Source organism: Musa acuminata, chromosome BXJ3-5 (assembly GCF_036884655.1).
Source record: "Musa acuminata AAA Group cultivar baxijiao chromosome BXJ3-5, Cavendish_Baxijiao_AAA, whole genome shotgun sequence".
Lineage (NCBI taxonomy): Eukaryota > Viridiplantae > Streptophyta > Magnoliopsida > Zingiberales > Musaceae > Musa > Musa acuminata.
The window spans coordinates 43,754,145-43,775,108 of NC_088353.1; the positions used below are offsets into that span (position 1 = coordinate 43,754,145).

Consider the following 20,964-nt stretch of genomic DNA (forward strand, 5'->3'; position numbering starts at 1 on the left):
TTCATCGAATTTTTGATTTTTTGAAATTTTAAACTTAAATACAAAAAAATTACTAATTTAAAATAATATATATGTAATAGTCATGCCTTCCTTCCTTCGTTTGCTCAAACTATACCTAATGGGAAGCCTCTCGTCGTCGTTTCATCGAGCGCGTGCTTCTTGCCCGTTCGGGCTCTCGGACGCTGCCGAGACGTTGTTCGATGGAATGCGCGACCCGTGACGCCGATTCGTATGAAGTACGTCTTCACATATGAAGGGTAATTATGTCTTTTCATTTAGATGGCAGGCAATGTTTCCCTCCGTCATAAAGTGCTATTGGTGGGATTGATGGGTATAATGTCCGTGTTGTCCTCTGGTTTTGTTATAATAACCGAACGAACCAGCTTATCTCTTCTGCCCTGTGGAAGAAGCCTTTCTCGGTTTATCGTGTTTCCGTCCCATGGCCGTTCGTCTCCTCCTCTCCTGCTCCCCGAAACCCCCTTCTCGAATCCAAAACCATAGTTCAAGCCCTAACACCAGGTTCCCTCTCAGCTTCGAATCGAGGAGCTTCTCGGATTGGTGCTTCAGGCGAGGACTAGCCGTCTCCGTTGTTTCCCTGGCCCTCGCATTGACCCTCGGAAGCTCTCCTCCTGGTGCGCTATCTGAGGCGCCCCCTCCTTCTTCCCGGAACCCTGTTCTCGCTGGAATTGCCAACACCAAATCGTGGTTTCAGTTCTACGGCGACGGGTTCTCGATCCGTGTCCCACCGCTCTTCGAAGACATCATGGAGCCAGAGGTGATGAAACCAAGCTTTTGAAGGGCCAATCTTGCGGCGGTGTAGTTATTCTTGTTTAGTTGCTTTTATTTGATTCGTTTGTTGTTTTCGTCCTTTTAGGAATTTAGTGCTGGATTCTCATTCTATGGCGACAAGGCAAAACCTAAGACATTTGCAGCTCGGTTTGCCTCCCCAGACAGGTACAATATATGTCTTGCTGATGCCTCTCTCCTTTGTTTGGGATAATTAGCTGTATTATGCTTTTCTAAATGTCCTTCCTTCACCTTGATTGAGTATGATGATAATGGAAATGATAAAGGGTTTTTTCTTCGTATTATGCTATTTATACATGACTTAGTGGTTGTTGGCTTATTTGCTTCTAGTAAGAACTAAGATTCCTCTATATTAGATCACATTATCAAGATTGTCATTCTGCTGGTTACGTACCTTGTTTAGTTTCATATATCATCGCATTTTTGCTCATTTTGTAGATCGGAAGTTGTAACTGTGGTGATTCGGCCAACCAATCAGCTCAAGATCACATTCTTAGAGGTCTGTTAACTAGTGATGAATTTTTTTCTATCTGCTATTCGACATGATTTTCTTGTTTTGGTGACATTTGTTCACAATTGTCAGTTGGCATCAAAGAATCTATGTTAGTCAGTACAACAATTGTTATAGCTTTCTATTAAGGGCTTTGGGTTCTTAAAAAACTCTGTAAGGACATGGTAGGTAGGATCTGCCTTTTGTAACAATACGAAGCTGAATAATTTATGGTAATGTCTTACCTGATGATATGTAATAACCATGTTATTCTTTTGATATAAGGTGCACATCATAAAAGAGAGCAACCAATGAGAAGCTCAGATAAGGAAAAAAACAAAAAGAAAAAGAAAAAAGAATTGCTTCTGATGAATGTGATGGACAAGTTTATGCCATTCTGAAGATTTAGCTTTCTCTGATAATAGTGATGCATCCTTTTCCCTTTATCTTTTGGTTGCCTATCTGTGAAAACCATGCGATTTCTTCAGAGGCCTTGTACTTGTTTATGGGGTCATGACTGCTTGTTAAACATAAAGAAACACTAAAAGCAGAAGCAGATTATGGACTGTTTCTTGAGGTGTATTCTGTTTTAAACTTTGAAATTGGTTCTGTAAAAGTTGTCTGGCATTGGTTGAGGTTGATATGACCTTGGCCAGCTTACTTTGTCTAACTATAGCCTAACAAGGAACAATTGATTTGGCATAGCTAGATTGTGACTCTAGTTGCAAATATGACCAGAAAACATGAACGCCAAAATATAAGCAACCCATGAGGTTCCACTTAATGATGATGAAAACCAATGTGTTCAAATTGTTAATGCTATCAATTGTGGTGAAGGTGCTATGTCAAAGAAGAAAGAGACTATAACAGGACAACAAATGCTGTTGTGAAAAATGAAGCTAATACTTGGCAACGTAGTCCTAATATAGCAGGGAAGCAATTAGTTCATCTGATGTGTCATCCATATATAGAAAAATTGACAACTACTAGTGGCCTTGAGGTTGGTATGGAAAGACATATAACTACTTGTGCTCTTTCCTTTGGCATAGTTATACCAGTAGGATCATCTGTCTTTGGAAAAGTTAAGGTGCAATTCAAAAATTTTCAGGCATGTTTATATGACTTCTCCAAACAGGTTGGTCTAGTTTTGCTTGTCTGGAAATTAGAGATAAGCCAACTTCATGATTTATTTGTGGTTCTCTGTGAATACAAAGAAGAATTTTCTGTTTTGCTAAAGTTTATTGTTATTAGATCTTAATGGTTATTTGTCATCTTTAAACATAGAAAACGTCTCAAATCTCAACTAAATAATAACTTTGAATTTTCATTTGACATTCCTACTATGTTCAGCTTGTGGTTTTTTCATCATAGTTAGACAAACATATGAGCTAAATTTCCATAATTTGAAAGTTCCACTCATGAACCATCAACCAAATACGCACATGCATCTGGAGTACGCAGAGAACTACAGCAAGCTATTATTACTTCTATATTACTAAGAAGATAACTAAATTGTCTAAGAAAAGATATTTGATTAATTGCTGCTATATGATTGCTTCATTTTTCCCTGTGACTTATACAGGCGAAAGATATTACAGAGTTAGGAACTCTCAAGGAAGCAGCAAAGATATTTGTACCTGGTAAATTTCTGACCAGCAAACGGTCTTTTAGATACTTGCATTAGGGTATTTAAGGTTCCTTGTAGTATGATAAAATTATCAAACTTCATCCTCTAGTCCTTTCGCCATAGTTTTATTTATGCTTATCTTTTATCACAACTGCTTGCTACACCACAAACAGCAATTTCTAATGTTGATCATAATTAATGAGATTTGTGAATTGATGAAGATCATAACTTGCATTAAGGTATTTAAGGTTCCTTGTAGTATGATACAATCATCAAACTTCATCTTCTAGTCCTTTCGCCATAGTTTTATTTATGCTTATCTTTTATCACAACTGCTTGCTACACCACAAACAGCAATTTCTAATGTTGATCACAATTAATGAGCTTTGAGAATGGATGAAGATCATAAATTGATCTAGCTAATGAATTGAAAGTTTATTTTGCCCACCTCATTGGGTTATGCGGATTTTCATTCTGGCATTATTATTGTTTATACCTGATAGTTTGTAGCACTCAGAATTTCTGTTTGCTCACCTTGAGCTGTCTGTTCTGCAGGTGGTGCAAATCTGTATTCTGCTCGTACCATAAAGATTAAGGAAGATGAAAGTCTTAGGTAACTTTGAGTTTAAGAGGTAGAGTTGTCTGTCAAATAATTCTATTCACCCACGAAGGTTATACTTCAATTAAATTTTCCATTAAGAAGTACAAATTTGTTGGTTTTCTAATTCCCTTTTCTTTGAGTTTTAAGTATGTTGAGTACTCACTGATCCTGTGTCTTGTACTGTTTTATAAGTGAATCATGTAGTGAAAGATTTGTTTCAATTGACCATTAAAGTAGCTAGCCTCTTTCTATTTATTTCTCTCCTTCCTAGACTCAGAAAATGTTCAAATTTTGTAATATGAAATGAATATAACTTTGGGTTCATCTCCAAGGTCCTAGTAACCATAACGATAGATTTTAATTCTCCCAGGACTTATTACTTCTATGAGTTCGGCATCGATACACAGCGTGTTGCTTTGATGACTTCTGTATATAGTGGAAAGGTAGTTATTCCTGGTACATCTCTTTTCTTTAAACTTTATTTACTTCTAATTTACATTTGCATTGACAAAGTATGAATTTGATGCTTCTTTCAGTTAGCTTACCATTGGTTTCACCCAATCTAACATTTTTCTGTAGTTGCTAATTTGATCCCCTTTTCTTCTTTTACCACCATTTAGCAGTATCCTTTTGTCTCTATCTAAAAATCCTTTTTATAAATGGAGGATTTAATAAGCTATGAACAAGTTGAATCTCAACAAAAAGGTTGACAAACAAAATTCTCTGACCGGACAGTATGAATACTTGGTATGAATGAGAGTCTGGGTTGCTCAAATGTCAATAACGTTCAGACCGAAACTAGAATTCTGTCTAATGTTATTTGAAATGCAAAATGTGATCTGTGGTGTGATTTTCTGCGAGGCATGATAGGTCGGCCCAATTTTGGTTAAAACTCAGATAATTATTGATGAATTAAGTGTGCAGTTACAGCAACAGAAATATGAATCTCAGTTTGATCATGATAGCGATCGTGTGTATGCCGACATACTTGTCTATGCATTGGTATGGACTGGACCTGTATTGGTCCGGCAAAGGTCTTGCTTTGGGTTTTGACTGGCATAATAATAAATGTTAGAATAGCTTTATATTGTTTATCCTAAGCTTTTCTGTTACTTCTTTTCCGATGCAGGCATACATAGCTGGTGCAGCTGCTCCAGAAAACAAATGGGATGATGACGGTGTCAATCTACGTTCCGCAGCTATATCCCTGTCGATCGTGTAAGTTTCTGCAGAACGATGCAGTTTTTGAATGCAAGATAAGAGCCAAATGATGATTGATAGGCACATTGCACCTCGACTAGCATGTCAGGCCATGAAGGGAAGCATGTCAAATTAGGGAAATTTTACATTACAATTTGACTAGAGAGAAAAGGGGAGATTTAGTGTTTGTTTCATCCAATCTTTGTTAAGCGATACACATACCTTGAAATCTTGTGTTTCTGTAGCTACAATCGGTTGTCAAATTTCTTGTAATATTAATATCCAAGAGATTATTGTATCATTTGTAATTTGTACATAGTGCCCATGTAACTTCTTGTATTCTCTAACACAGTATGTATCTTGTAATCTTCCATAACCAAAATATTCTTTCTTTGATTTTAGGAAGGAAAATTAAAATTTATTTCTACAGTTGATATTTGAATAACACTATTTATTTTGCTGAAGCTACTGCTTTTGTAGCCCATTAACATCCATTCAAAAAAGTTGGATCGATTACATCTAGCTTTAGTTAATATTAGCTAGTGTGAATAAAAAATATAAATATAAAAACTAATTATGAAATTGATATAATCATAGTAATTTCAATTGGTAGTCCTTTATTTTTGCAAGTATTTAACTTTATTATAGGTATCAGATTCACTTATCAAATGATGTGGGCAAAAAAATTTTCGAACTTAGAGTTTTTCCTGTTAATTCATCCAAACTTAGGGGGCTTTACTGGAAATTCGCTCATATATATATATATATATTAACTTTACTGGACACGTGCCAGCGCTCGGAAACTATTCTGAAGCGTCGGTTTCATGCGCGCAGGTCCCGCCAATGAAAGGCCACGTCACCCACAGAAGCTCTCAGTGGGACGACTCGGTTAACTTTTAACGGCATTTCCTCCAAAACCGCCCGTCGTCACACGGAATCTGTTGGCGTTAAGAGGTCTCATCCTTGTTCCCGATCCATTTCGTTCCCAATCTCAGATCCAGAGAGAGAGAGAGAGAGAGAGGGAGAAGGGAGATCTGAGAGAGAGAGGAGGAAGATGCACGGCAGGGGGTACACGCGGGTGGAGAAGGGGGAGGAAGGCGACTTGGAGGCTGGGTGGGGCCCGCTGCACCCGGGCCTCTCCCGCGGCGAGTCCGAGCTCCGATGGGGCTTCGTCCGCAAGGTCTACGGCATCCTCGCCACCCAGATCCTGCTCACCACCGCCGTCTCTGCCGCCACTGTCCTCCATCCGTCCGTCAACGCCGCCCTCGCCGCCAGCCCCGGCCTCGCGGTTGTCCTCGCCATCCTCCCTCTCGTCCGTAAGCCATCTTACCATTTTCTTTCTTTCCCTTCATTTTTTTCTGTTCTCTTGTTTATTAATCTTTAGATCGTTTGGGATTTGGATGAGCTGATAGTTCGAAATCGCGAGTCGGCTGTCCAAGCGGCTAAGTTTTCTTTGACCTCGATTTTCTCGATCAATCTGTAGGTATTTCTTAGAATCATGAAGTGGTCACCGTAGAATGTCATAATAAATTGATAAACTATCCTAACTTTCAAGGTAGACATGCATGGACCAGATTATATAGGTTCAGTGAGTTTGGCGATTAACTGCATAAATTACCGATTAGGTTTATCCAGACTTTAAACAAGACTATGAATTAGCTGTTAGATTCACAGTAGAGCTCCATTAATTGCAAAATTGAGGTATTGTCTATTACTGGCAAAACAAAATTAGCGTTCAAATCATTATTTGTCAGGTTGCAATATGACTTTAAAGTGTCTATTTATTTTGCATATTTCAACATATCCACATTATCCTAATACTCGGTGATGACCCTGCTTTTTTTTTTTTTTCTTTTTTCTGAAATCAATACGACCAATCTGATTAATTCAATTTGAGGTCAGCTATATGATCTTTTCCACCACCAGCTTTTTGTTGGGTTTGGGACACTCAGGTTGTTGTCACTTTTGGGTGAGACATAGTCAGTAAACAGATCTGAGAAATTTATACACTAGTTATTAACTTCTAAAGAAAATCTCCTTTGTTAAATTTGGAATGTTGTAGCATAAAGGATATTACAATAAGCAGTTAAGCACACATAAGCAGAGTTGATTTTTTATGATCTATGGACCTAAAATCATATTGATCAAGGTCAATGATCTGATGTTAACAAAATAACCTAGTACGTGTTTTAGTCGAATATATTTTTCAGCATTATTTGGTTTTGGCTTGATAAACATACAAAAGCTTCTTAAATTACATAAGTTATTGTTCCTTAGTCCTCAATAGTTGTGTCTGCTGATTAGTGCTGATTGTCTACTTGTTTCTTATGTCTATTTTGACTCGAAAGGATTAAGACCTTAATTCTGGCTAACGGGATAGTAGCCTGATATATGCAGTCACTCTTTATATTTCTTTTATTGTTGATGCTTAATTTGTTGAATAGTTTACAAGTAGCTAGCACCCTTTCTTATGTGGAAAAAAATGGAATTATATCTTAAGATATTATTTCTCAAGGATGGTTGTGTATGGGAGTTACGCTGGTCAGCACAACGCCTGCACATACCACATGCTCCCATGTCACAAATGGGTGAATTTTTTTAATAGATAAATGGATCATAGCCAGTGTATGCATCTCATTGATTTGCATGTAAAGACAAATTTGGATTTTGTAAGTGTAAGCTACTAGCCTCTACCATTTAACCATGGTATCTCATTTGTTTTGTTGAGAGTTGGATTCTTCTTTATGATGTAATGGAATAGGCCAAGATGAGGTTGGTGTTACTTTCCTCCTGGCCTTTGCATCACCTTGTTGTACTGTGTGTGCTTCAAGTAAAAGTTTACTATATGTATTGTGGCAATGTTCAGAGGCCCCCTTGCTTTCTTAGTGTGAGGTGACCTTGTTGAACTTTGTTTCTCATCATTAATGTTGAGTGATGAAATATTTGTTGCTTATGTGGCAAAATAGCATCTTAATCATCTTTGGTTTTGTTATAATTGTTTCATATCTGTAGTTTATTAATTACCTATGTTTTGCAGTGTTGTGCCCCTTATATCATTATCGACAGAAGCACCCACTAAATTTCATGTTTCTTGGCCTTTTCACTGTGTGCCTGAGCTTAAGCATTGGTGTGGCTTGTGCCAATACCCAAGGTAATTTGTTTTGCTAATTTACATGGTAAAGGTATTTTAGCCAAATACTTTATTTATTCTCTTTCTCTGCTGCTTGTGCCTATTAACTCTTATTGCCTTAATTATATTTCAGGAAGGATTGTGCTTGAGGCATTGATTTTGACCTCTGCTGTTGTTGCGTCCTTGACTGGCTATACTTTCTGGGCATCCAGGAAGGGCAAGGACTTCAGCTATGTTGGACCATTTGTATTTTCTGGTCTCATCATTCTTCTCGTGACCAGCTTGATACAGGTATGATGGATCCATTACTAAATCTTAATCGAGATGCTTATTTGCCATAACATATTTATACTTTTCACTTGCTTTTGCTAAAATATTATGCAACACAAAAATCCATTTAATTCTTAATCTCATTGTTAAGAAGTTTATTCTTATGTCATGTAAGTTAGTGATGCATCATTTGTCTACTTGGATAATCTTTACCTAACTTGAACTGGGGATGATTGTTTATCTTTTTCTGATTGTGATCACCATTTCTCATTGCGTATATTTAAATATATTTTTGCTACTATCTAGTGATGAGGTGCAAGGAATTTTTTCAAAAGTCTGCTTTGATGCTAGCAGCAACCATTAGCATTTGCCTGTGAGAGCTGTTAATTTGCTTTTAGGCAGACTCGTAATTCAAAGGCAGTAATTATATTATTAGATTGTTAAGAATGAACTCCTTATACTAGTAAAACATAATTTAAAATGCTCCATTTTGGACTCGTTTGTCATTTTGTTTACAAAAGTTCTGTTTGTTTCTCCTTAATTTATTTGACATGCAATGCCTGACCAAGAAGACAAGAAACATTGTCAGTTTCTAGCAAAGTCGGAACTTTGGCCACAATTGGTCCTTCTCAGTCAGTAACAATGTGAAAGTTTGAGGGCTTCAATGTCTCATTTTGGTTAGTAGCTGAAAGTCCTGTTCGCTTTGTGGGTATGCACTAGATCTGGCCTTTAAGAAAGGAAGGAGAAGTGTGGATTTAATCTCTTGTAAAATAAGAATAGCTCTTTTGAAGCATAATTTTATGTTTTTCTATACAAGTTTGAATTATGTAACATCCTGATTAATCCCACATCGGAAGTGGACAAAAACTAAGATTGACTTACGAGGGTCTGATGAGTGTACTACTATCAACTTTAGTTTAAATATGTTGGCCAGTGATTTGGGCCAAAAGAAAAAAAGCTAATAGGTCAATTAGCTCATCAGGCCCTGATCGTGACATTTGGTATTAGAGTCAACTTAGTATTTGGGCATGGTGAGGAGACTCGAGTAAGAAAGGGTTACCCATGGATGGAGTCAAATGACTCGTAACATTCCGATTAGTCTCACATCGGAAGTGGATAAAGACTAAGATTGACTTATAAGGGTTTGATGAATATACTATTATCAAACTTCAACTGAAGTATTTTGACCAATAATTTGTGTCAAAAGAAATTAATAGGCCAGTTAGCCCATCAGGCCCGGATCGTGACAAGTTATACTAGAAAATAAGATCCATAGATTAAACATCTTAGTTTTTGGGAAATTTCTAATCTCTCTTCTTTTTCCTTGCTACATAGTGTAAGATATAGAGATTTTAGTGTTTGTTAGTTTTGAAAACTATTATCTATCAGGACCTTGTAATTAAAGCTAAATTCTAGACTCGATTCTTCTTGGACCCTCAAATTTTAAATTCCTAGATGATGCATAAAGCATGCATCCACTATGGTCCCTAGAAGTTGCAAAAGTCTTGAACATAATTGGCCGAGACAACTTGTAAGTCTGATTTATACTACCATCTAAGCTTGTGCAGTTCCTTTTTGCTAAAAGTTGAAGTTAGACACATTTACTTTTTGGTTTTGTGCGTGAACCATGTGGATATATTTTATTTATGATGTCAATTAATGCTTGTGAATGTCTGATGCTGGCATGTGCAGATATTCTTCCCACTTGGACCAACATCTGTGGCTATCTTTGGTGGGTTCGGGGCCCTTATTTTCTCAGCTTTCATCATCTATGACACAGACAACTTGATCAAGCGCTACACTTATGATGATTACATTTGGGCATCTATCAATCTCTACCTTGACATTCTCAACTTGTTCCTTTCCATTTTGAACATGCTGAGAAGCATGCAGTCAGATAATTAGAGTCGAATGGTAGCTTTTATGAATTGCTTGCTACTCTCTAGTGATGTTTCTCAACTAAGATATTTACCATGCAACTGTTGTGCTGTTAAAGAAGTTTGACTGATCAAGGCGTCTGTTAAAGTCCAATTGTATCATTATATGATGTACTTCAAGTTGCTTGCTGTAAGTTTGTCTCTGTGGGATGGTTGAAAGCTATTGATCAACTAGCTTGTCAATGTATTTATATTCTCTTTAAGATCTTTGCTGTTGCATGTCTCCTGGCAAGTACTATCTTTTGTATTATTATTGCTGAGAGTACATTATCGTACATATACTGTATTTATAACCACAGAAAGTCCAGCATCCTACCTGAGCTTAGGATTCAAATAAACTACTCCTGAGAAATCAGTGCTCTTTTTGCTTTCTTAGTCGTGCTATTATTTGATTTGCCTTCCTTGCCCTGCTTTGTTCTGTCTTCTTGCAGGATGACAGCCCATTCGTGATGAAGATAATATCTTGCCATGATGAGAATCTCTTCTTGCAAGGTTGGTCGTCAAAAGCACATGCAAATGTCTGCAAATTGTGCTAATGACCATGACGATGTTGGTCACCTTTTCTTCACTTGCCTCTTCGCTGATTGTCATCGGAGTAAGTTCCTTTCATTTTGTTTAATACGAAGGTCTGCTCTTATTTAAGATTTTGAGATAAAATGATTGTATGATCTTTGCTCTGTGTTTGCTGGCATGTGCAGATGTATTTAAGCTGCAGCACTTTGTCTTTCTATGGCTGGAAACGAACTGTGAGGTGTTATTCGCTGGGACTATTGGAACTGTGAGGCTTCACTTTCTCTTGGGTGTGTTTTTGTTACAGGTAATTTGGAAACTTGAATCATGCCCAGCAGACGCGTGGTGCGACTTTCATTCTTCTCTTTGCAGATAGTACAATGTGAGATCTGACATTTATTAGCCACATTTTCTGCGATCCGTCATCATCTGCTCCCATTATACCGGCAGCAGATTGGCATTTGCCAGCATTAAGGTATATCGGTGGGTTCGTTGAGTAAAGAAAGAAAAGATAAAAAACATGGATGTCTCATCTGGTTGTCAGGATTGAACTCATGATGTGTCTTGTTCTTACCAGAGTCTAAAAGTTGATGCCTTCCAGGGCCATCAATGGAGACTGCCAAATTCTAATACATTAACATGTCTTGGCTTACAGGTTTTGGCGTGCCATCAAGTTTCACCCATCCGCTCCAGGAGGAGTAATTATCGTAGCACAAAAAAGATTATATTTTATGGTTTTATGCATAAAACAGAGTGAATAAGATTGTTGAAAAATCATACTTATAAAAAAATTTTCTGGCGTTAAAATTATGTTTTCAACAATTAGGTGCCATGTGGAATGAAAGGAGAACAAAATCCAACTTCTTTCAAACGCAAGAATGGAAAATAAAGTCCAAGCAGGTTTCATGTTTTCTTTGACTTCCTTCACACGCCGTTTAGTAATTTTGATTGAAAGCAATTTTCTTTTCCAATATTATGCAACTATGTCTATCTTTCATTCGAGTTCCATTTATGTTGCACACAATAGTTGAACTGTTTATACTTACATATTGACTTAGGTCTCTCTTTTGAACCATTTAGATCTCAAGTGATATGGTTTGCCATGTGTCACACAATTTCTAGAGTCAACCAGCCAAAGTAACAGGCCTCACGGGGCCTGACTTTTTAATGAAGGCGACAAGAAACTGTTACACCCAAGAATCATCTGATACCACTTACAAGATGATGGAGACTGATGCAGAACCAACCAAACAGATAGTTATGATTCAAGGCAAAACCAAACAAGTTTGATGTGTAAAAGTAATAGGCGAAGATCAAACAAAAATGATTATAAATACTGGTACTCTTGGTCTTTTGGTTGTGTAACAGGGATTTCCTTGTAAAAAGGAAAATGAAATTAGAATTATGGTTTCTCCCTGTAAAAACTAAAATATTTGTTCATACTTGGTTGAGTTTATACATACAAATTAATTAACAATAGCTTTGGTATCATTAGATTAACAAGTCTGAAGGGTTTTTAGTTGGTGCTGAATCTTTCAGATGCTTTTCCAGCTACCATGTTTAGTAGATTTAGTCTCTCTTCCTCAAGACTGTTGGATGATATTTCTCTTTCAAATTATACCAGCACAATGTGCTCAAACTTGCATTTAATTATAACTTTCTAAATTAGCAATTAGCAAAAGAAGCCTTTTTGTTAATGTGTATTTGTAGCCTTGTACCTTGTAATTCATACCTTCCTCAAGAAAACTCTGCAATTAATATTATACAGCTTGTATTGCTAATGTTACTGGTTTCATCATGAGGAAATGACAGGCTTTGCTGATAATGTTAATGTGGTAGTGAAGAAGCACTGAGACACCAGGCAGCATCTCTCTGGAACTTAGAACTATTTGTGCCTCTACAGGTATATTATTCAAATGAATGAGTGCATGCTGCATAGCATTTTCCCCATCCAAATACTCTCACATCCTGCTCTAGGGACTGGAACTTCAGAGCTCTAACGTGGCTCACCAAATGGAAGGTTTGTGTTATCTCTTTGTTCAATTTGTGTTTTTAATAAATTTACTTCTCTCACTGATTTGATTGATTGTCCAAAACGAAGACATGCTTTCTTACACGCAAGAGAAAGATCAGATTCCTCCACTGCATGGTTAAAGCAATGACTGCAGCATCTCCAATGATCCTATCAAGTTATCATTTTTGTCATTGCTGCAGGAACTACTCTACACTATTCAAATGAATGAGTGCATGCTGCATAGCATTTTCCCCATCCAAATACTCTCACAATCTGGTTAAACACTCATCCATGTATACCTGCAATAATTTTTCTATGGGCTATTGTCATCTTGCATTGGTTTGTTGCATAAAAAAAAGTAGAGGGTAGATGGAACTCATGCACCCAATTGGTGGGCTCCAAAAACACAAAAGTTCCTTTGATTCTTTATGCGTAGTCAACTTGCACAACAGATGAAAGCTACTGAAAGGGTATATTCTGAGTCAAGAACCTTATGAATGATGGAACCATTTGTGCTGCACAATGCTTCTCGAACAAATGATACTCTCTGGTTCACCTTTCAAAAGGTATCCTTAGTAACCCATGCAATAATGATGCAGTAGAAACTTCGTTTCTTGCCAGGATTGCTAAGTGTTATAGTGTTGCTTAAAACATATGTTGGCTTTGTGCATCTTTGCATCTGATGACATAGTTTCAACATGTTGTAGCTCTGCATGCAATTAAATATTAGAGGCTCTATCTTTGAAACCTTTCACAGGTTTCATGTTTTCTGTCTAATCTCAGTTTGGAGTTTGATGGAGTCATTCACTTCACTCATTAGATTATTTTAGGAACTAGTTGTTTTCATGGTAACACTCGCTTCATTAGTGAGATCACAAGCCAGGCCTCACAATGCAGAATTCATTAGTTATGACATGACAACAAGAATTTCATGTGATTCAATAAACAAAATATACATTCCATCATTGCGCCTCATAAATGGATGAAATTTTCAGCTATATATTCTACATGCATTGTTATTGTAGTAATATGTGAAAGATACAACACCAGGTTAAAGAGTTTTAGGCTGTCAAAGGCACTGTAAGGTCATCTATGCAGAACAACCTTCACTCTTTCCCTGTAGATTATTCTTCAAAACTCAGAAGGGAAGAAGAGATGACTATTCATTGGACTAATGCTTAAGGATTTATCTCCCCTACTGTCGCATCACTTTTGATCCTTTCTGCAAGCTTTACTCTCATGCTTGAACAGCCGCTCTTGTTTCAAAAGCAAATGTCACATCTCCCCATCAAATCTGGTCCCAAATCTTATGAGGAGCAGTAGTGCATGCTTTTCTTTCTTTTATCTTCTCAAAAAATGTGGTCCTATGTATTGCTGCATGATATGTAAGTGCATATATTTATGCTAAGCATGTTATGGTTTCCAGTGATCGTTTTCTACCTCTAAACACATTGTTGTTCATTAAGTAGGATCACAGAGAATTGATGTGCTAGAGTTACACATTGCTTCTGGCCATTTGCCCTGTGTAAAGTATCAAACATGTTGCATGCTAAGCACAACTATTCAAGGTGATAATGTTTCACCAGTATTCATATTTTATATTGAGTTGCATGGACGAGGATTCACGCACCTAAGTACTTAGGTGTTGAAGTTTGAGCCTCTTTTATGTACTGTTATATCTGTCATTTCATGAGCAGTGACAAAAGTACTTCTGGTCCTAACAAAGTTGCTCACATGAAGATTTGGGAGTAAAGGACATAAGATGCATCAAATCCCATCATACCTGTTGGATGGCCCTGTTCCTGTGGCAACTGGTGAGACCTTAGGATTTAATATAAATATAGTCATAGCCCTAATATATTATGAGAAAGGTAAATGCATACCAAGAAAGATAGTTACCATAGATTGAGAGAGTTGAAGAAAAAAACCATAGGGTTTTATTAGAGGGGAAGGAACTATTGATGATTTGATGGTCGGTTGATCTTCCTGATTTTCTGGTATATTACTCTTGATATCTGAGAAGTATCATTTTAATGATGTTTAGTTGAGATCCTACTTTTCTCCTTGGTTTTCTATAAAAAAAATCTGAATGATTGTTTTTGAACCAAGAATTATTTTTTATGATGTCTGATATATTCTGGTTGATCTTAGAGAGGAAGATTTATAGCCTCATAGTTTCTGATTAGTAAAACAATCTAGAGAGGGCATGCAATAGTCACTCTCTTTTCCTTGGAATCACCAGTAGTATCAATGTCATTTGTTAACTGTTTCTTTCACTTCAACTCCAAATGGGAAGCCACGAGCAGTAGGGTATTATAAGCTCAGTTGTCATCTGGTGACGTCTGGCTTCCCAATGTCAAGTTCACATGAAGGCATTGTAGATTGAGCATGCTTTGTTTGATGCATGGAAAATACATACATATATGACTGGTCTCTCTCACAGGAAGACTATTCACCACTGCATTTTCTACAGGCATGGAGTACGAGCTGTGACTTTTTAGGCTTCATCGATTCAAAACGAGAACAACGGAGTCTAAGGAAGAAATAAACCCCCTTCCATAGTCACACCCTTCAAATCGCAAGACTTTTCGACTCCTCCAAACATTGTTTCAGTGTTGTACAAAGACATGAAGGTCAGTACCAATGACCCTCTCGATCCTCCCAGGTTTCTGAAGTCAAAGTCCTGCAGCATTCGACAAGGTGAGGGTAAATTCTGACCTTAGATTATATTTGGTTGGATCAATATTTCTAGCATTACAGGATGCAAGTCAATTTATTTTCTTCGTTTGGCCATGGAATTAGAATAACTCTTACCTTCATTACTTGTCAGTTGAAAGAGAAACGAAGCAAATGCTTTATGCCAAGCTGCTTTGTCCGTGGAATCATCTAAAGTGTTGGCTCACTCAGTATGCCAAGCACCCACCCACCCACCATGACGCTTTATGCCTAACATTCCTTTGCAAAGGCAGGATAAAAGCATGTTCTTCTCCTACTACTACTACTAGGGCGGAGGGAGATACCTTAATCCAGCACTCATGTGAAGTGATTCGAATCACGGAAATAATTCCTCTTTATGCTCGATAATGATAATGATGATAATATTTAAAAATAAAAATAAAATATATATAATCAAAACGGTAAGTTGAGACCATTTTTTATATTAAAAAAAAAACTTAAGAGTGAAGTTTACAAGCATTTGAAAAAAAATATGTTTGAGATATTTTGTACCAATCATGGATTAATCAATTAATAAATTGTCCAAAAGAATTTTGACTTTAGGAAAAATATTTACACTTCATATCATCTTCCATCCAGGTTAACTAACTTACCAGTGATGACGATTCAAAATTAGGTATTGTTAAGTGATCAAATCCAATGACATTTAGCATGGAGGAGAATGCATATGGTGCACTTGGCATGGCAATAAGAGGCAAGAAAGGGAGTTTGAGAAGGGGTTCATGGACCCAATTACAGATTGACCTTCTATTGTATTTACCATTTTTTTATTATACTTTCCTCCTCCTTTTTTTTTTCCTTTCTTTCTAAATCAATAATTGTTTTCTTTTTACAGGAGTTTTTACCTAAAAAATAATATATTTTCACTGGACCCCACCAAACATTATATTTTGAGTGTATGTCAGTACATGCAGATCACCATATTGTGACCACCCCCCCCCCCCCCCCCCCTTACAGCTTCTCTTTTCCTTTTCTTTTTAACCCTTCAATTTTCTTTTTTTCTTTTTTTTTGGTGGATCTCTCTACCCCCCCCTAATAAATCCTCTTCTTTTGCCGTTTTCGTTGCGGTCGTTTTCCTTCGGGTCCCACGTCAGGTTCCCCTTGATCAGCCAACCATCTGTCGCCCCTCGCGGGCCCCACACCTCGTGCAATACGAGACAAAATTTGTCCCTCCACGAATTAATTGCACGCTTCACTGGGCTCCACAGCACAAGCCACATCACACGCGCCACCCCAAACTATATATATATATATATATATATATATATATATATATATACCGTGATACTTGGAACGGGACAGACGACGACATGTAGCTCCAGCAGATTAATTGCCTTAATTTAAATCAACCTTTCGAGCGATTCGATTCCACGAGGAGCCATTTTGGCCCTAATCATGAAATATCAGATCAGAATATTCTAACGTCGACTTTAATCCGAGAGAACTGTTGATCGAATTGATTCGCATGACAGCCGTCCGATGCACGCAGTCTCTTTTTCGCCACCCGCTGATATCATGATATAGATTCAATGCATCATCCCATTTTAATTATCCGATTAATAGATGAGATAGGCACGAATACTTTGGCGATGAGGACGGTCACGTTGGAGTGCGCGATATACCGTGTTCCCTGCCTCGCGCGACACAGCACACGCGATGCCGCGGACGTGCTCCCTGACGACATCTGCACGCCCCTCTCCACGGGGAACGTACGTATAGTGTACGTATCACGGGCCGGAGAGTCCATACTACGCGATCTCGTAACCGTCCGATGGGGCTTCGCCCTTACGGTAGCCGAGGGGTCTGTTGACCAAAACAGCCCGATGAATATTTGACGGTGGAGATCCCCGGGCCCACCGGTCCCGCCGCGGGGTCCGCTGGATCAAACGGCCGTGGAAGCGTAACGTCACCGATCGTGCGAGGACCACGCGCGTCGGAAAGCGGAGGGACGGGATCCCCTCACCGCGGTGAGCCTACTTTACGCGAGATGGTCGCACCTTCTATCTCCTCCGATGGTTCCGTTGGGGTCGCGGTATCGCTCCGCTCGTCCCGCTAACCGTCCTCCACTCCTCCCAGTCCGCCACGTCAGCTGAGGCGTGCATTGGTTCCCCGAGTATTTATAGAGCCCTCGGGGCGTAGTTCCGCTTGTCCTCGTTCCCATTCATCTCCTCCTATTCCAACCTCTCTCCCAGTCTCTGTCACTCTCTCTCTAGGAGTGTTGGTGGCGGCGATGGCGGCGGCGGCGGGAGCGGGGGACGCGACCGCGGTGTACGCGAGGGACGCGATGATCGCGTGGTTCCGGGGGGAGTTCGCGGCGGCGAACGCGATCATCGACGAGCTGTGCGGCCACCTGGCGCAGATCGAAGGCGGGGAGGAGTACGAGGCAGCGTTCGCGGCCATGCACAGGCGCCGCCTCAACTGGATCCCGGTTCTCCACTTGCAGAAGTACTTCTCCATCGCCGACGTCTCCGCCGAGCTCCGCCTCGTGGCGGCTAACCGCGCGGCGGCCGCCTCCTTCGCCGTGGACGACCCTCCCGCGGAGGAGGAACCTGCTGCTCCCGAGGTGGTAGTTGCCGACCCCAAGGTCGCGGTCGAGGAAGAAGCGACGGCGGCGGCCGAGGCGGCGGCGGAGGAGAAACCTTCCGGAGATTCTTCGGATCAAAGGGGCGTCGAAGACGGTGAAGCGTACGGAGGTAAGTATCGACTATCGGTGTCTTTACTCTTCAATAAATTAGTGAATTAAAAATTATTTATCTGATTTATTTTAATTTTATATAACACGTTGTGTTCGTTAACCTTCCGGAGATCCTTTTTACTTGCATTTCGGCATCAGTATCGGTTCGTCTCGCGCGAGCCACCACCTAACTGACCCTTCTAGGGAGATCGGACGGTGCTGTTGATGCTCCGATCTATACTCGGTTTTCTAGGTCGCCTCACCGGGCTAACTCGTCTGCGAGGGTGAGTTCCGGTCGCTTAACTCGGCCCGTGAAAGGGTTCACGGGCTGCGGCGGACTCGCCGTACTCCCGCGCCTTCGGGCACTGTTAATTTCCCGCTTCACGATAAGTTCCTCCTTTTGGACTTGTAGAGCGAGGCGATAGAGATGAGAGAGAGAGAGAGAGAGGGTGGCGTGAACTTCTATTAGAGGGAGAAGTACGTTAACGAGGCTGGGCGCCACAACCCCGGCGCACGGGGAGTCGAGGGAGTATTGGACGGTTACGCTTTTGCCACGTGGCACAGGTTCGATCAGGTGGTTGTCGATCGAGGAGGGGAGGTGGCGTGGATCCCTGATCGGCTGCGACTCAATTGAGAGGCGTGACGATGCGGTCCGGCGTCGCGTTCTTGACGTCAACCGCCGGCGGGCGGGAGTAGAAAAAGTGGCAGCCGCCCGACAGCGTGAGGTCAAGTCCGCCAGGCCCTCCGCGGCGTTCCTCGGAAGCAATTCATGCTATGCATCTAGATTTTCAACCTTTGGAACGGCGGCCGACCTTGTTAAATACGCCGCTGAATGAAGTTGATTTCTCGGCATCAATGTTCTCACTGACATTGGGTTTCGTGTGGTTTTAGGACCCCAAGAAGCACCAGCTTCATCGGACAAGGCCGATGTGAAAGCAGAAGTAGATGGCTCGGTGCGTCCGGAGAGGATTAAGATCTCGAAAGGTTTTGTGGCCAAGGAGTCGGTGAAAGGGCACATGGCGAGTTCCATCTTACCACCATCATTGGGCACAGTTTCTGTATAGAGATGCAATAGAAGATGGCGTAGGAAGTAGTAGTCGTTCGGTTCTATGTTTCCCAGCTCCCCATTTGATCCCCGTTTGCTGACTTCTCCACTCGTGAAATGCTTTGAGCAGGTCAATGTTGTGAAGGGTCTCAAGTTGTACGAGGACATCTTCACAGACTCGGAGCTGCTCACGCTCTCTGAATTCGTAGATGAGCTCCGCCTTGCGGGACGCGGCGGCGAACTCCCAGGTAAAGTTCTGTTCTTGATGCTTCTTCTTTTTGCTATATATATTGCCCACTTTCTACCATGAAGTTTGTGCATGTGTGTTCAGGTGAGACGTATATATTCTTCAACAAAGAAATGAAAGGGAACAAGAGAGAGATCATTCAGCTTGGCGTCCCACTATTCCAATCAACGACGGAGGCAGCAAGTAAAAGCCCCATTTCTGGCTTCTTCGTACTCGATTAGTAAGCTGAGATTGTCTTGACATGAGAAATGTTTGATGCACAGGTAACATCGAACCAATTCCCTCCGCGTTGCAGACTGTAATCGATCACTTGGTTCAATGGCGTTTGATACCGGAGACTAGGAAGCCCGACAGTTGCATCATCAATTTCTTCGACGAGGTAACACACCCCCTTTTTCTCTCGAGCAAATCTTTGCATGTGCCTGAAACCTTTCGTAATTCTAATGCCGGGTTTTCTCGTGTGGCTTCACAGGATGAGCACTCGCAGCCGTACTTCAAACCTCCGCATTTGGACAATCCCATTTCCACACTCGTCCTCTCGGAAACTACGATCGCTTTTGGGCGGTCTCTTGTTAGCGATCATGAAGGAAACTATAAGGGTTCCTTGACGCTTCCCATCAAGCAAGGGTATGTATGCGATGGACCGGATACCAATGTCCATCTTGATGATGAGAAGGTTGAACTTGCTTTTATATTTGTTGGTCGCAGGTCACTCCTAGTCATGCGCGGTAACAGCGCGGACATGGCGAGGCACGTTGTTTGCGCTTCACCGAACAAGAGGGTCATCGTCACATTCGTGAAGGTGAGACATGCCGCCGCTCGCCAGGCGGCAGCTTCGCCTACCGCGTTGCAGCCAACCAAGGCGATGACGGTTTGGCAACCCGGGACAACACAGACGACGACGATACCGCAGAAGGTGGCTACCGCGGGGGTCATCGCCTGGCCTCATCGCGTGATACCGGCCGCATGGGGATTGGCTCTCCACAGCCCCGTGGTAATGGTGGCGCCGCGCAGGGCGATGGTTGTGGGCCCTGGCAAGAAGGCGCCCCGCAATGGCACGGGCGTGTTCTTGCCGTGGACGGTCGGCCCCAAGAAGCACACCAAGCATCTTCCTCCTCGGTTTCAGAAGGGGAGGCTGCCATCTCCGTTAGAAGCGCAGGCATAGGTGTGCAGAGAGAGATCAACATTAGCAACTTTCTGAGGTGATGTTTCCTTTTTGGGGTCTCTTTGTAATATGGTAGTGTATGTGGTGACTGTGGTGACAAAGAAAAAAAAAAAAAAAAAAAAGAGAGCGAGAGAGAGAGAGAGAGAAATGGCGGAGAGGAGTTTTGTGTACTTTTGCTTTTGACAGAAATGGTGGGAGTGTCGGAATTTTGAAATATTTAAGTTCCGAGTGGTGTTAGGTGTCAGTGTCCTCTACACTATTTCCTTATTCGATCTCCCAACTATCCGACTAATTTAGAATCTTTATGGAACATGCTTATTTCTTGATGTAATTATGCATATATCCCATTGAACCAACCATCCCGCTCTCAATTCCTAAAGTAATTATAGATTATTAGTCTTCAAACTATGGTTTGATGGATCATGTTAGCAACGGTATAGCCGCGGAGGGAGAGAGATATTTTACCTGTCGCATATAACATCTGTCTTGTGATTGCAAGAATTGATAGGAT

The 20,964-nt window shown here is 40.5% G+C and overlaps 3 protein-coding genes across 6 annotated transcripts; all 3 read left to right on the plus strand.

Moving 5' to 3' along the window:
* Nucleotides 1-99: 99 nt before the first annotated feature.
* On the plus strand, nucleotides 100-5,026 carry LOC135580897 (uncharacterized). Of its 4 annotated transcripts, none has more exons than XM_065152577.1 (8): nucleotides 100-236; nucleotides 532-775; nucleotides 875-954; nucleotides 1,246-1,306; nucleotides 2,880-2,937; nucleotides 3,480-3,537; nucleotides 3,896-3,968; nucleotides 4,655-5,026. In XM_065152577.1, the coding sequence occupies exons 1-8, from the start codon at nucleotides 232-234 to the stop codon at nucleotides 4,745-4,747; spliced, it is 672 nt and encodes a 223-aa protein (XP_065008649.1). In that variant the 5' UTR covers nucleotides 100-231; the 3' UTR covers nucleotides 4,748-5,026. The 4 variants fall into 4 exon arrangements, with proteins under 4 accessions (XP_065008649.1, XP_065008648.1, XP_065008647.1 ...); XM_065152576.1 differs by having other exon boundaries at nucleotides 108-257; XM_065152575.1 differs by lacking the exon at nucleotides 100-236 and having other exon boundaries at nucleotides 384-775; nucleotides 3,896-3,981.
* A 494-nt stretch (nucleotides 5,027-5,520) lies between these two features.
* LOC135638999 (BI1-like protein) lies at nucleotides 5,521-10,265 on the plus strand. The gene is made up of 4 exons (XM_065152683.1): nucleotides 5,521-6,041; nucleotides 7,763-7,876; nucleotides 7,989-8,146; nucleotides 9,818-10,265. The coding sequence occupies exons 1-4, from the start codon at nucleotides 5,780-5,782 to the stop codon at nucleotides 10,028-10,030; spliced, it is 747 nt and encodes a 248-aa protein (XP_065008755.1). The 5' UTR covers nucleotides 5,521-5,779; the 3' UTR covers nucleotides 10,031-10,265.
* A 7,190-nt stretch (nucleotides 10,266-17,455) lies between these two features.
* On the plus strand, nucleotides 17,456-20,784 carry LOC135638831 (RNA demethylase ALKBH10B-like). Its single transcript, XM_065152292.1, has 7 exons — nucleotides 17,456-18,015; nucleotides 18,888-19,015; nucleotides 19,172-19,289; nucleotides 19,373-19,471; nucleotides 19,552-19,667; nucleotides 19,761-19,915; nucleotides 19,997-20,784. Exons 1-7 carry the CDS (start codon nucleotides 17,553-17,555, stop codon nucleotides 20,451-20,453), a joined length of 1,536 nt encoding a protein of 511 aa, XP_065008364.1. The 5' UTR covers nucleotides 17,456-17,552; the 3' UTR covers nucleotides 20,454-20,784.
* Nucleotides 20,785-20,964: the final 180 nt, after the last annotated feature.

What these genes read in the sequence shown, in the direction of transcription:
- LOC135580897 (XM_065152574.1), top strand. Translation starts at nt 440, where the DNA reads ATGGCCGTTCGTCTCCTCCTCTCCTGCTCCCCGAAACCCCCTTCTCGA. An exon ending in AAGACATCATGGAGCCAGAG is followed by an intron (nt 776 to 874) that starts GTGATGAAACCA and finishes TCGTCCTTTTAG; the next exon opens with GAATTTAGTGCTGGATTCTC. An exon ending in CTTCTGTATATAGTGGAAAG is followed by an intron (nt 3,969 to 4,654) that starts GTAGTTATTCCT and finishes TTTCCGATGCAG; the next exon opens with GCATACATAGCTGGTGCAGC.
- LOC135638999 (XM_065152683.1), top strand. Translation starts at nt 5,780, where the DNA reads ATGCACGGCAGGGGGTACACGCGGGTGGAGAAGGGGGAGGAAGGCGAC. An exon ending in CGCCATCCTCCCTCTCGTCC is followed by an intron (nt 6,042 to 7,762) that starts GTAAGCCATCTT and finishes TATGTTTTGCAG; the next exon opens with TGTTGTGCCCCTTATATCAT. An exon ending in TCGTGACCAGCTTGATACAG is followed by an intron (nt 8,147 to 9,817) that starts GTATGATGGATC and finishes TGGCATGTGCAG; the next exon opens with ATATTCTTCCCACTTGGACC.
- LOC135638831 (XM_065152292.1), top strand. Translation starts at nt 17,553, where the DNA reads ATGGCGGCGGCGGCGGGAGCGGGGGACGCGACCGCGGTGTACGCGAGG. An exon ending in ACGCGGCGGCGAACTCCCAG is followed by an intron (nt 19,290 to 19,372) that starts GTAAAGTTCTGT and finishes ATGTGTGTTCAG; the next exon opens with GTGAGACGTATATATTCTTC. An exon ending in ATCAACGACGGAGGCAGCAA is followed by an intron (nt 19,472 to 19,551) that starts GTAAAAGCCCCA and finishes TTTGATGCACAG; the next exon opens with GTAACATCGAACCAATTCCC.